The sequence below is a fragment of the Urocitellus parryii genome, chromosome 4, assembly GCF_045843805.1.
Source record: "Urocitellus parryii isolate mUroPar1 chromosome 4, mUroPar1.hap1, whole genome shotgun sequence".
NCBI lineage: Eukaryota > Metazoa > Chordata > Mammalia > Rodentia > Sciuridae > Urocitellus > Urocitellus parryii.
The window spans coordinates 141,183,091-141,199,102 of NC_135534.1; the positions used below are offsets into that span (position 1 = coordinate 141,183,091).

At 36.9% G+C, this 16,012-nt stretch overlaps 1 protein-coding gene across 23 annotated transcripts in view; it reads left to right on the top strand.

Moving 5' to 3' along the window:
* Trpm3 (transient receptor potential cation channel subfamily M member 3) overlaps positions 1–16,012 on the top strand; it is an 814,506-nt gene that overhangs the window by 568,186 nt on the left and 230,308 nt on the right. For all 23 annotated transcript variants that reach the window (XM_026389224.2, XM_026389227.2, XM_026389223.2 and 20 more), the window contains one exon: positions 1,778–1,949. In XM_026389224.2, the coding sequence (XP_026245009.2) occupies positions 1,778–1,949 (172 nt within the window). The remainder of the gene's footprint in view (positions 1–1,777; positions 1,950–16,012) is intronic.

The following is a 16,012-nucleotide window of genomic DNA, read 5'->3' on the forward strand; positions in this document are numbered from 1 at the left end:
AACTTGCACTTTACTGTAGAATGAATGTTTTATAATCAAAACTTGAGTAGCAACAAAATGGAAATTTCAACCACAAGTGACCTACTCTTCCAGTGATAGAGAGCTTGGGATGGGTGTAGCTGTCCACTGCCTCTGCATTTTCAAGGGTTCTCATTCACTTATGTAGACAAAGCAGTAACTGATTACTGCTCCATGTGATCACTAAAAGCAATAACTAAAAAGTTATAATCTTTATCAATAAGATGTAACTATAATGAAGCTATGAATTAACATATCAATGCTATGTTGAGAAATGGGGCATGTATTAGAAGCTTTTAAAAGCTTAGAATTATATATCCATTTTAAATTTAAATCAATTCCCAAATAATTCAGAAAAGAGGATTTTTTTCTGATTTGAACAAAACATTTGTCTCAAGTTTGCTTATCCATTCATTCACTATTTATTAAGCACATTTTATTTTCCAGGCACATAGAAATGTGGGATTTTGAATCAGTATCAAAGGTCTAAAAAATAACTTACATGAGATCTTTACTATCAAAGACTGCCCTTACTAAATCACTTTGTAATTCTTTTAACAAACTACTCAATCTTACTACAGCTTTTCATGGTGAGTTATTGCACACTGAAAAAGAACAAGAACATCTCAACTCAATAATTAATGTATACACTGCACAAAGGCAGAGAAATAAAAACCCAGTAGCATTTATTTGTCTTGTCAATTTCCATGATTCAGTACGCTGATTGCTGTACTGAGACCATGTAGCAGTGAGCCTGTTAAATGTTCCCTTTCCTAGATTTGAGTGAAGTTTCTATCCAAATATGTTAGTACTGGATTTCCAACACATCACCTTATGTTTCCATTGGATCTAAGCAGTGTGGAAAAAGTACAGATTTTGGAATCAGGCAGATCTGGGTGTAAATTTCCAATTTATCTGTCCATTTTTCAGTTTCTTCATCTATAAAATGAACATAGCATGAAACTTACAGGGATTGTTGCAAAGAATAAAGAGAATGTACATAAAGCAACTAGGTCACAATATATGTTGATTATCTTTTTATACCCCAATCTGAGAGACCACACTGAAATTGTTCTATTTTAGCTACTGTAATTCACCATGAAAGTAAAAATCAAGAAAAAGTAGAATAAGCTAGAGGTGAACATTTGGAGACCGATCTATATTTGTCTCAAGAGGCAGTTATTCTATATTCAAGCTATTTCACAGTTAAATAAGGTATCTACTAAGAACAGTGTTTATTTTAAATAACAGGCCTTTAGATTGCTGAATGGGATTGATAGAGAAGAACATATTTTCTCCATCCCTAGACCCTCTGCTTGCTTCAGAATTGTGATTTTGCTATGACTATTGAAATAGTCACATGAATGTGTATGTAGGAATATGTTGCAATGAACCCATTATATAGGATAGGATTATAAAGTACCAATGAATTAATTAAATTATTAACAAGAAGAAAAACAAGATAACTAAAGATTATTTTTGGTTCATTGACAAATAAAAGATCAAAATGAAACAATCATCTGCTAATCATTTTTTTAGAGCAAAAAAGCATAAACTCATTTCTGTAAAGCTTTTAAGCACAGTCTTGCTTTGAATGGAACTCTTACCATAAATCTTGCTTCTACCCGAAGCAATTCTGAGAATGCAGACTACACTTCCACTGTACCAAAGAATGGATGTTTTTTCTCCCTTTCCAGTTCTCCTTTTCATATCTTGTTTGCCTTTCTAACTTCTGCCTTTTCCTTTTGATTCCCTGCAGGTAGTCCGGCCATACCAAACCATGTCCAATCCCATGAGCAAGCTCACTGTTCTCAACAGCATGCATTCCCATTTCATCCTGGCTGACAATGGCACGACTGGAAAATACGGAGCCGAAGTGAAACTTCGGAGACAACTGGAAAAGCATATTTCACTTCAGAAGATAAACACAAGTAAGTTGCCCACTGTCCCACTGTCATGCCTTGTAGAAAGTACACAGAAAGTAAAATTATATATCATGCAGCAGTAATACATAAACTTGAGCAAATTGTAAACACGGATCATGTTTTCTCCTGGGCCAGTGGTTCAAATGAGAGACAGTGATCCAGAGGAGGGCAATGGAGGCAAAAGAACTGATGATGGAATAACTAGGCCCAAGCCCATTTATTATGCAGAACATTTCAACCCCATGAGGGGTATGTCAATGCAGCTATGCTTTCCCTCCAAACTTTTTTTTTTTTTTTACATCCTTTTCCTAGGACTCCAAGGAGAAAAAGTTACCCTGGAGAATTTTTTTTTTTTTTTACTCTATTAAGCTTTTCTAGTGGCTAAAAAAAGAAAAAGGAAAGACAGTATTTTGATCATTGCACAGATCTAGCTACGCAAAGGCATTTCAAGGGCACTGAACATCCCCTAAGCTAAAGCATCATGCAAAACCATCTCGATGAAATTTTAACTCATCTCATAATTCTATGTTCATATTGTCTCTAGATATATGTTTAGGTACATGTGTTTATTTATGTGCATCACATAATACATATCTACTGGTTACATTAATAACATCCCTTAAATGGCTGATGGGCTTTATGTTGTATTTTTTGTGTGAACATTTAAGTGTAAAAGAGTACCAACAACAATGCTCCTCAGATCACTAAGCAGCTTACGTTTAAATGTGATCAATCTACTGTCCATCCTCACAAAATAAAATTCAGTTTCTTTTCAAAGTACCACTCCAGGCTTCATGACAAGTTCAAACTTGATGGTATGATGTGTCCCCCTCAAGGAAACTTGGCTCTAATTGATTGACATCCCAAAGCCTGCAATTCCAAATACTAAAAGATTCTCTTTACATGCATTAGTTTTCTTTTTTTTTTTTTATTGGTCGTTCATAACATTACATAGTTCATAATACATCATATTACACAGTTTGATTCACGTGGATTATGAACTCCCCCTTTTACCCCATATACAAATTGCTGTATCATATCAGTTTCCCTTCCATTGCTTGACATATTGCCTTTCTAGTGTCTGATGTATTCTGCTGTCTGTCCTATTCTCTACTATCCCCCCTCCCCTCCCCTCCCCTCCCCTCCCCTCCCCTTTTCTTTCTCTACCCCTTCTACTGTAAATCATTTCTTCCATTTGTATTATCTTGTCTTGCCCCTCCTTTCCTCTTATATGACATTTTGTATAACCCTGAGGATCGCCTTCCATTTCCATGCAATTTCCCTTCTCACTCCCTTTCCCTCCCACCTCTCATCCCTGTTTAATGTAAATCTTCTTCTCAAGCTCTTCGTCCCTACCCTGTCCTTATTTACTCCCCTTATATCAAAGGAGTCATTTGGTATTTGTTTTTTAAAGATTGACTAGCTTCACTTAGCATAATCTGCTCTAATGCCATCCATTTTCCTCCAAATTCTATGATTTTGTCATTTTTTAATGCAGAATAATACTCCATAGTATATAAATGCCACATTTTTTTTATCCATTCATCTATTGAAGGGCATCTAGGCTGGTTCCACAGTCTTGCTATCGTGAATTGAGCTGCTATGAACATCGATGTAGCAGTGTCCCTGTAGCATGCTCTTGTTAGGGCTTTAGGGAATAGACCGAGAAGGGGAATAGCTGGGTCAAATGGTGGTTCCATTCCCAGCTTTCCGAGAAATCTCCATACTGCTTTCCAAATTGGCTGCACCAATTTGCAGTCCCACCAGCAATGAACAAGAGTGCCCTTTTCCCCACATCCTCTCCAGCACTTATTGTTGTTTGACTTCCTAATGGCTGCCAGTCTTACTGGAGTGAGATGGTATCTTAGGGTAGTTTTGATTTGCATTTCTCTGACTGCTAGCGATGGTGAGCATTTTTTCATGTACTTGTTGATTGATTGTATGTCCTCCTCTGAGAAGTGTCTATTCAGGTCCTTGGCCCATTTATTGATTGGGTTATTTGTTATCTTATTGTCTAATTTTTTGAGTTCTTTGTATATTCTGGTTATTAGGGCTCTATCTGAAGTGTGTGGAGTAAAGATTTCAAAACTCCAGTGTAATGTGGCTCAGTGTGCCCAAATCACTTTTCTTTACTCTGATATTTTTCCTGCATCTATTCCAAATGGGTTTCCCCCTTGGTACAGTGGCCTTCCTGCCACAGTTGGGACGGTAGACCCACCAGACCACAACTTCTCCTTCCTCTACTCTCGTCTTTGGGTGTTTGGGGAATTACTGCTGCTTAGTAGCCAAGTTTTACACTTTCATTCTTTTCACAGTGAATTCTGGAGTACTGTCTTTGGGCCTAGATCTGAAGTAAAAGTTGTATTAGAAAACTCCCTTCCTGAAATGTCTTTGGAAAGAAGAAACAGAGTAATAGGTCAAGGTGAATGTTTTATGGATAAAAAGAATAGAAAAGCCTAGAAAACTGATTCAGAGGCCAGCAGAGATCAAATGCAATGACACAATCTTATCAATGGGTGGCAGGTTTTGCTATCAATACTAAAACTGAATTTTGTTACAATATTTGATAGAATGGGCAATTAGTTGTAAACGTTATGCAATTCGTGTTATCTACTTAGGTTTTTACAGACTGAATCTTTTCTTTTACCATCAGGTTAGGAATGAGAGCTAAAAGGCACAGAAGCAGGAAAACAAAAAGAATAAAGGGTCTAGTTAGGAACTCAGTGATGAGAAAAATCTGTTTAGACAGGCAAACCACCTTCATTATGCTAGGGCTTGCTGGTGCCTGGGCCAGCTAGTCAGTAGTGTGGGAGCAGAGCTGGGTGTGTGGGTATGTAACTTAAGCTTCCATCAAAGGGATGTAAGCTGGAGTTAAAACCCAGTCAGGGCTCTGTTAGTCAAGCCTTGTACCTTACAGAGTTCCCAGAGGAAAGGTGCCCTTTTCTAATTGATCATCCCAGGGAGGACACCTTTGTGATGGACTTTATGTACCTCAAGGTACACCTTTCTCCAAAGCTTGCAGAAGTGTGAGTAGTCTGCAGAGGAGATCCAGGGAGGCTCATGGACAGTGGCCTGGCCTCAGTGAGGAGCAGAGCTCAGCAGCCTGGAATGTGAAGAGCAGGCCAGAGCAGATGGTTGGGACATCAGGAATGTTGGAAGACATGGCACCAAATGCTAGTCTGTGGGTAGGCAGATCATCATGGACATATCGCATCCCATTTGTGTAGACGCTAGGTCCTTGCTAACCCATGGAGACAAGTAGCAGCATATGGGCACATGATAAGTGGGGACTAATCTGGGGTCTAAGGTGTAAAGTAGGGGCAAGGCTCAAACTAGGGCACTTTGGTGACTGTCTTTGAGGCATCAAAGAAACCCATAGGCTACCATTCAGTAATGAAATTAAATAGAGGAAGGTTCCAGAAATCAACAGAGATTAAAGTCATAGGATGTTAAGTGGTACAGGGTGAGGAATTTGCCCATGAGCTGTAGTAAATGGTGTGTGATTCGGCTCCTACCCCAGTTCTATCCCTGAACTTAAGGGTGGCAAGCAAACAACTCATCCCAGTTTGCCTGGAACTGTGGCAGGTTTAGCACAGAAAGTCCCATGTCCCTGAGCACCCTTGGTCTTGGAAAAACTGAGAGATGAACTCATAAGATACTCATTGATTCTGTTTCCCTTATTACGGTAGTCAGTCCACCAGGCAAGGAGGGGAGCAAGCTCCTCACAGTGTAAAGGTGATCCAGACTCACTGACATACAGGTCTCCAGCTATCAGCAAAGAGCCCACAGAGAACATAGAAACCTATAGAACAGAACTGAGACGATGGGCAAAAGTGAACCTGGTCATCACACAAAACAGCCTAAGAATACAAACCCTTGATGCAACCCTCCTCAGCCAATATTTAGAGCAGCACTTTTACTTTCTAGACATTTTTTTCTTTATATCATAATTAGCAATAATGTGGTTCTTTCAAAAATTAAATTTTATTCTGATGAGTTTATTCTAAAAATTCCATTTACATAGTGACACGTAGAGAAATTATTAAATTTTAGAGAAATAGCAGTCCTATGCAGAATCTTGTTAAGATATATTTCCTTCCATTTTTTTCCTTTTAAAATAAATTCTGAAAAATAAACAAAAAAAATGAATATCCCATTTACATTTTCATTTCTTGCTTTAAAAGTTTAGGAAATCTAAAGTACAACTGTGAAACTCAATTTCCTGCAAATTAGAGCCATGATCATATTCTCTACCTCCTCACCCTTAGGACATCCCCAGGACATCTGCACACATATGACACTTTCCTCAATAAAGTGCCAGACCTCATCACTAGTGGTGACCTGCATGTGGCAGTAACCTACCCATAATCCTCTTTTCTTACATAGATGACATAATCCTCTGGATGGTATTTCCCTTAAATATAAAGTGAATCCCCCTCAGGACACCCATAAGCTCTTTCTCATCAACACTCCAATTATTAATAATAACATATTACAAGTGCCAATGGTCTCCATTTTTCTCAGCACTCTGGCATTCATTACCTCATTCTCTCCCCTTCTCCCCACCCATTCCTACTGTTGACAGTCAATAGTGAGCATTGTAAGGGATTACTGATGGGCTTTGTTTATAAAAGAGAAACCTTTTAGACATGAACAGCTACCTGCTTTAGAACACTATCTGCAATTTTTAAACTTCAAATTTAATATGTAAGGAACAAGGCCAATCTTCTCTTCCATAAATAAATATTTACTGAGCTCATGTACCAGTAATAGTTAAGGTGTAGAAAGTAACAGCAACAATTGTTTAATTCATTGATCTTAAGTAAAAGATAAACAGTAATAAATAAGAAAATATGTGATGTCTGATAGTAAAAAGTGCTATTAAAAAATCAAGATCTCGAGATATATGTCTGCATGCATGCTTATGTGTTTCAGAGAATCATTTACATCAGGTGATAGGAAGAGCCTCTAATGAGGAGATCACATTGAAGCAGAGGCCTGACAGATATGGTGGTGGTGGTGGGGGGGCAGGGACTGGAAAGAGCATTCCATGGAGAATTAAAACAAGGACAGAAGTTCAAGAGTTCAATGAAAAGCAGGAAATGCTTGGTAAAAACTTAGATTTTGTTATAATGAGTTTGGATCTGGCAATTTATAGTATCTCCCTTAAAAAAAAAGTCACTGAAATTCTAATCTAGAGGTTAAAATGTGGTCAGGGATAAGATTAAAAGCAAGGAGATGCTCTTAGCAGGCTACTGAAGTGTTGCCGGGGAAAGAGGACAGTGGTTTGAATAAGGATGGCAGCAGAAGAGGTAATAAAACATGGTAGAATTCAAGATAGAAAATATATATGGGCTACTCCAGAAAGCAGCATCCAAGTGCTTGATGAAGCTTTAAGACCCCATCATACATTTTGTAAACATTATTAAATTCCAAACATGCCAAAACTAGAGCACATTATCATGGCCAGGGTATTACTATGACTATTAGTTATATAAATTACATGGCAGGCACAGTACTGCTAGTTGACATATAACCTAAAACTATCACCTAGCCTCTGTATTCATCAACCTATGCCCAGGTTTATTTCCTGGATATGTAAACCCACCACTTCCCTCCTCTATGGAAATTAATGAAACCCAGACAGCATATCATTTCATCCATACACATTTCAGTACTAAAGTATTTTTTTTCAACTTGTGTTGGCCACACATAGGCTCAATTTTACAACCATCTCCTTAACTCAGTAGCAATGTAACAACAAATGTTGATCCAAGCATTTTTTAACAGATCTTTTTAAAAATAAGACACATTTCAGGAGCATCAAAACACAGTGAGGAGGGATTTAATTCTGGTTTTCTATGACACAGTAGGGTAACTATTTGTTCAAACAATCTGATGTATTTTAAGATGACGAGAAGAATCTAAACTTCCACACACACACATACACACACACACACACACACAAAAAAAACGGTTAATGTTTGAAAAGGTGAGATGACTCCTCTGACTTGATTACTACACATTGTATACATGCATTGAATTAACAATAATGTGCTCAAAAAAGGTATGAATATTGACTCAAAAACATGTTAAAGTTTATCTTTAAAGTTTGGTGATCATCTTTTCTAGTACACAATTCTACTCTCAGCTGAGTGGAAACCATCTAAAACAAATGTTAACATTACAATTCTTAAAATGAAGGTTAGAAAAAGCCCCACCAATTGTGATTTGCCCTCTAAGAGTTTGAAAGGAAGATTATATCTTTAGGGGAAAAAAAAGGGGGGGATGTCTATTCCAAGTCCTATAAATTGACAGAGGCAAGTGGACCCAGGAATTCAGATCATCATGTCTCATGACCTCAGGCAAGTTATTGTATTTCTCTTAGGTTTTGATGTCTGCATCTGTGAACAAGATTGGTAATTCCTCTCAGTCTTGTGAGAAAGTCAACCTAGGAAAGGATTCTGCCATATGGAAGTTCAGGACATTGGTTCTCTTTGTGCCTTCTCAGGGGTACATGTACCCCAGAGGACACCATCAGACTGTCACAGGTTCTACCCTAAGACTCAGACCTCTCACCTGAAGTCTAGGGCATTCGTTAGAATATCTTCACTAGGTTAATTTAGACCCTCATTCTGGTATTGAAGAAGCCACAAATCCTGTAGTTATGGAGAAGTCCCCAAGGGGAAATAGAGGCTTGAAATTATACCCTGGCCCATGTCATCAAGTCTCTATTGACATTGCTTATCAAAGAGTAATTGAACAATTTTGTGGTCACTGCAGTGATAATCAGAAAACTGTCTTTTTCTGTAATACTGTTGAAAATATACTCTAGGCTGTAGTTGTCACTCCAGCTGGAGTAAACAATATAATGAGAAATATAAGCTTTCCTTGCAGATTCAGATTCTAAGTATTTAAGAGTAACAGGATACATCTGTGGGATTGCAGGTGCCAGAATTGGGGCTGAATGTGCATTATCCCAGAGTTGATCTTGAAAATTAAGATTCAGTCTAGTACTAGATTTTCTTATAATTTACCACTTTATTCCAAAAGGATACTACAAATATTTTGTATTGTTTAAGATATTGTTTGTATTTGCCTGTCATTTAGATTTGGCCAGATGGAAATTTTATTTGGATTGCACATCTAATAATATTGTAAACATCAACTGCACATGCAGAAAATTCCTTTAAGAAGCTAGAGTCTTCTGACTGTCTCCCTGCTTGAAAAGGAACTCTATGTCAAATTAAATCCAGTCTAAGATTATTCCTTCCTGCAGACCTTACAGATACATATTTTTTTGTGATGTTAGTTGATGGGGGTGTCTGGATAGGCTTGGATTTCCAGAGCCAGTGCTTTTTCCACCTTCAAAGTTCACTTGGAAGAGACTTTGATGCTGTTCTTTCTTTGCCCCAGAGTAACATCTGACATTTAAGTGTGGTCTCACCTGATGAGGCTGTCTAGAGTACTCTCCTCTAAAGAAGATTAAAATGAGCTTGGCATTTATTTCCAAGTAAATAAGGAGCAGAAATGATTGCAGAATTCATAAAATACAATCAAACTTGGTATTTGAGCATATTGGAATTTAGAAGTCTATGGAAAAATATTTTATCATGAAGTCCCCAAGCCAGCACCTATTCATATAATTATGTGCTTATTCACACAAACTAACAAAAATGATCAGATTGGTTCCCAGTAGGACAGAATAAGTTATGGGGATTTTGTTGCTAGGGGTCAGTGGGTGGAACAGGGGAATGGGGAATAAGTATTTCCCCTTTGCTTGGAGATATATGATATGTGAATACTGTGAACATGTGTTACACAAGGTAAATCAGTAAAGTCCAGTTGGTTACTGGAGGTTGGTAAAATCCACTTGGCTAAACTAAACTGGACTTTAAATTGGTATGTGTTTGAGAGATCACACACACACACACACATACACACACACCAATGTAAAGCATTTTGTTGCAGAGAGGTTTTGTTGTACTTAGTCACAAGTAAGTACTTATATATGTCTCATTTACACTCTGGTTCCTTCACCACATTTCTTGGTGATAATCCTAAAATATGATTGTAGTATTGTTCTTAACTAGGGAGACTTGGTTTCCTATAGGATGCCTTTAAAAATATGAGAGAAGATTTAGGATGATAATTTCTGGTGCTTATTCATGGCATAGGAGAGGGAGCAGGAATGTCCGCCTTCTATTATATGCAAGACATTTTCACCTGAAGAACTGCCTCACCCAAACACCAACAGCATCCCTTAGGAAATACTACTTGGAGTATATCCTCAGTTAAAGATTTATGTAAAAGAAACATCACTTCTTTCACAGTGGCAATACGATACAAAATATTTGACAACCTCCAAAAACTCTGATAACTTAAATTTAAAGCACAAGATAGATGTCAGCTCTGATACTTCTTTAAATCCTAATATAATTTGCTATCAGGAAGTTCCTCCAGAATTCATTGGTGCTGAATCTTGAACCAGTGATCTCCTGGGTGAAAACCAAAGTCGTCCGCCTTAGAGCTCCCAGCATATTTGAAAACTGTAAAAGAACTTGAATCGATTCTCTGCCATAATGGCTGTCGGAAAGTCCTTTTTCATTTGAAGAGACACACTGACCTGCTTACCAGGTAGAATTAACTTATGAAGTAAATCAGATCAGAATTTCGAATTCAGCAGCAGCTGTTTTTAGCACCACTGCTTTGTATATTTTGGGCTCAGTGAATCCAGGAATATGCTCAAGGCTGGGAGTTTTCCTGTCAGAGTACTGGGTTCTCAGAAAAATCCTGCAGTGCACAGTTATTAGCTAATGTGGGAGAAGATACAAGGGCCCAGAGATATAGCTGCTTTACCCATGGGCCAGGGAGGGAGATGGAGAATCTAATCCGTGACAACGTTGCCCAGGGACTATTTTAATAAATCAAGATTCTAACAGAATGGAGTTTGAAATTGAATAACCAGAAAATGCTAATTTTTTGATCTACAAATTACTGAGATTTATTTTGGACATAAGAGACAGGGTAGAAATATAAATCTCGAGTGAATGAATAAATTCATGAAGTAAAACACCATGAGGTACTGTTTTTCAAAAATTTACATTCCATTTCTAGTACATGCCATTTATTTCCCTGGACTGTAGTAGATCCCTGGTATGTATTAGCATTTTCCTATTGTTAAATTTTGACACCCACTTACCCTAAAAATTTGACATAGATTAAAGAGCACCATTGACATCTTTAACACATGTGTCATTGATCCAACCCTATTTTTATTTTAGTTTGTATAATCAATAAAACCCAAATGGTAGATTTAGATGATTTATAGACAATTGGGGTTTCCCTTTTACCTTGGAGAGTTAAAAAAAAAAAAAAACTAGGAGAACGAATTGCCTTACGGATTTAATGAAACCATAAGCAAGAACTTTGCAAATAAATTTTGCTTTTGCTCTCTGGATACTCTATTGTACAACAATTTCTTTGCTCTATTTTGGTCTAGTATTTTTTTCCCATCACTATCATGTTGAGTATTATTGTCTTAAATACTAGTAAGTGAAACGATTCAGATTTGAAAATTTTTTTGGATGTAAAATTTTCAGATTAGGGATGTTTAACCTAAATCAAAATTGGGACTTGTTCATTCACACAAGTTCCTATAATAATATTCATAAATCCCATTGGAAAATAAATAATTTTAAAATACAAATGACTAAGTCAAGAAAATATTATAACCATAACAATGGGATAATTTCCATTATATGCAAAGAGTATTTACAAATCAAAAAGAAAAGTGTGAGAAGCCCTTTGGGAAAATAGATAAAATATACCAACAAGATCTTCACAAGAAACAAAATACAAATGCTCAGCTTCATTTGACAATGAAATGTTTAACCTATCAAATTGGCAAAAACCAAAAGTTGAAAATATCTAGTGTCAGTATATATGGAAATATGTGACTATTTGGGGTAATTATAGACAACAACATGTGAAAGATAGTTTTGCTACCTCTGTCAAATTTTAAATGTGCATGCCCTTGAGCCCTGTAATTTTACCTCTAGGAATTTATTCTGTGTATGTATGCAATATTATATTTTTTAGTAACAAATGGAAATAACCCAATGATTCATCAATAGCAAATAGTTCAAGTTATATGTAGATGTATAGTGAAATATTCTAAAAGTATTATGAATAATGCAAAAGCTTTGAACTCATAGAAATTTAAGAGGATATGTTTTTCTTTTCTTAAAAGTCTACTGTACAGGGCTGGGGTTGTAGCTCAGCAGTAGAGTGCTTGCCTAGCATGTGTGAGGCCCTGGGTTCAATCCTCAGCACCACATACAAATAAATGAAATAAAGGAATTGTGTCTATTTACAACTAAAATAAATGTGTGTGTTTGTATAAAGTCTATTGTATAACAACTATATTAAACAAATGTATAATCACATTTATATGCTTGAACAAGTCATATTTATAGTGAGATTTAGGTTGTGGAGGGGAAGACAAGAAGTGATATTCTTTATATCTTCAAAAACTTCTTGATGTTGACTTTTAGAGTGAAAAGGTATTACTTTTGTAAAAGAACACACCTTTGGAAGTAGTCAGGCTGTCTTGTGTGGGAGTTTGGGGTCTTCCTCTCACAAGTATATGTGTATCTTATTTAAAAAAATTTAAAATTAATGTACATATTTATACAAAATGATGCTATAAGCCACATATGTAGTAAAATAGTACTGTAGTGGGACAAATTAACATCCCATAATGTTATGCAGTTACCCATTTTCCCTCTATGGCAGGAATAGCCGTAATCTACTCATTTAGCAAAAATCCTGAATTCAGTACACCATTATTAGCTATGGTCCTCAAATTGTATGTTGCACATTAGATCTTGCAACTTGTTCATCTTCCTAAGACGTCCCAGTTTTCTTTCCCCACCCACTCCCAGGGGTGGCCCCTATCATTCTTGACCTGTAGGTAAGGAACCTGTCCAGCTGTGTTCAATAAAGTTTCACCAAACTTCTGGCAATTCTTTACTCCTATTAAAAATTCAAGTCAGGAAAACTAAGAGTAGAGAGGTTGGGTAAGGACACAGAACAATTTTCTCAAATGATTATAAAGAATAGGTGTACAAATTATTAAGACCATGGTAACAGATTTTGTGTTAGATTTGATAAGGGCCAATACTGAGACCTTTTTGAAGCTGGTGAATGACAAGACAGCCTAAATTTATTCACCATCCTTATCTACTACAAGTAGACCTAAAATTCCCTGTTTATGTCCCTACCATGAGAACAATCTAGTGCAGCTCAAACTGTTCATTTTCCCTTGGTCAAGTTCCTAGGCAACCCAAAGACCAGCTCCTTCTCCCCAATATGGTGCAGCCCACTCAACAGCTATTTCACGTTGAACATTGTCCATATGCTCACTGTGAAAAAGTAGCTTCAGGACACTCTTTACTTCACTATATTTTTTAAGACCTTATCTTTGCGGGCAAAATGTATGTCAATTTCTTAACTTTTTCAAAATGTGGTCAAAACAAGAACTTGAAATCTCAAATAGTGATTGCTCTCTGTTATATTTCCCCTTGACAATACTTTAGGGCTCTTTCTTTAAGAAGTATTTACTTGTGGGCCTACAATATACAAAGCACTGTAGGGGTTACAAGATAAATAAGACATAGCTGTGTACTTGAAGAACTTAGTTTTACAAATAAGTTAATAATGATTGGCAATTTATGAGTGCTACCCTAAATAATTTATAAGCAACACCGTATTTAATCCTAACACGAACATGAAGCAGGTACCATTATTTTTCCCATTTACCAATTTAAAAGAGAGAGAGAGAGAGAGAGGAGAGAGAGAGAGAGAGAGACCGACCAAGTAATAGGTCCAAGGTCAGACTTTAGTAAGTGGCAAACCCAAGGAGTCTATGTCTAAGCCAATGCCAGGACTGCTCTGCTCTACAGCCTCTCTGTATGAAAAGATATGCATTATAGACCAGCAAGTGTTTAAAGTCTTTTAGTCATATAAAGTACAATGGTAATTCAAACATTTCTGGGTTGAAAATTCATGGGAGTGCCTTGTCAGAAGGATTTCAAGTAAGATTTGACAGGCAGAATGGGGGCGATGGATTGCCAGCCACACGATGGGTGGAAGCTTCCAACAACCAGAAATTTAGTCTACTGCATATAATCTAAACTTATTTTACTTTTGTTAATTTTTTTAATCTTCTGTCAGCATAAACAAAATTTCAGCTACAGGCATGAATAAAGAGGACACTTGAACTAGAGTTCTCTTTCAGGAAATAGAATCATCAAAATCATAAGGGAAAGATATACATATTTCATTGTTTCCTTTTGCTTATGCTGACAGATTTCTTTTAAGGAGATGTTAAAGCAGAATATAGAATCAAACAACAGAAAGTGTGTATTTATAATTTTCTTTTCATCTAGTTTGTTGCTTTAATTTTGTAAATAGGAAAGTCACTTAGAAAAGGTCAAGTCTCCTGCCTCAACTCATTCAATGAATTAACTTGAACCTGAACTGAAAACTCCTAGTCTGCTAGTCTTTCTTCAGCCTTTTGTTGCTATCTTAGTTTTGGGTGGCACTTTCTTACTCTTTGGTATAACTCCTTAAGAATTCAGCAACCAACAGAAGTAGGATATGTGGGGCATCAACCTTATTTCAATGAAAAAATTCTTAGCACCATTTCCCATTTTCTCTACTGTGTCTTGAAGGGCAATTAATGAAATATCAAGACAACCATGGATATAATCAATACATACTTCTGATCTAGACATTTCCATTTTTAACTTTGCCACTAATGTTATCCTAGATGATCTTCACTAAAATGTCATTTAAACTTCTGCTCATTAGGGTTTGATAACTGGGGGTAAAATAAACTGAAAATACCCGTATGCTGTTCACTCTGCAGGAAGGATGTTGCTAAACCATTTTTTGTTTGTTTGCTCAGTTCCATTAACAAATGCTTGTGCCATATTTCCAGGAAGGTGTGTGTGGTTTCTGTCTATCTGAAGCTTTGCTTATAGTATTTAGCAAGTGGTCTAATTGCCATACACAGTTATAGAGCAGCCTGGGGGATGAGTTTGCAAGCTGAATATGTTCTTAGAAACAGGCTAATTAGGAACTTTCTGGACAATGTACAATAGTTACTCTTGGTTTGTTATTTTATGAAGTCTGAGGAATCCAAAGGAACCAACCTTTACATCCTGTGCTTTGAGGGATATTACTTTGTGCTTTTCCCAATAAGGACATTAATACTAGAGGTCAACTCTGCCAGGTTATGGGCACTGGGGAATGGACCAAGAATTGGATACCATGCCTCTCACCAACCAGCTACCTACCACCCAACTCCTACCTCTCAACAACTGCTTCTGGTTGAGGCTGCTCCTTGATGTCTACCATGATCCTAGGAAGCTAGGGTCAAGAGACCTAACTTGAGGATCTGGAGTCCTCCCTAAATGCTATTTCTAGGGAGGGAACAAAAAAGCAGCAGAAAAAGCACTGCTTTTGACCATGGGATTCTCCTCCAAGGCCTAGATTTGAGATGAGATGGCTTAGACAGCAGCTGGCAACTCCAGAAACATGATGTCGCCATTGCCTTTGTCTCTCAGTGTGGTGTAGAGGAACCAACTTGGTAGGAAACCTATGTAACTGAAATGGCTTTGATGACTTTATACATGTCAATATAGATATGACTATATCTATATCTTGGCCAATGAAAGAAGAGTAACATGTAGAGAACCAGTCAAGTAAATAACATTATTCATGTTGAATGACACATTGACATTTGTTTCAATTCATCTTTAAAAAGAAAAACATTAGATAAGCCTCTGAAAGGGTAGTTTTTTAGGTCATATGTAGCTAATCCCTTGAGAATGGAACACTTATTTCTCCAGAAATCAGAAAAATTATTTTTAAAGGAGGTTAGGGATGAATCTAGATCTTATGTCTGGGAAGGCACAGAACTGGAAGATGCATAATTATCATTATAGTTAATTAAACAGCAACTATCATTTCTTAAGGATTTACTAAGTGCCAGACATTGA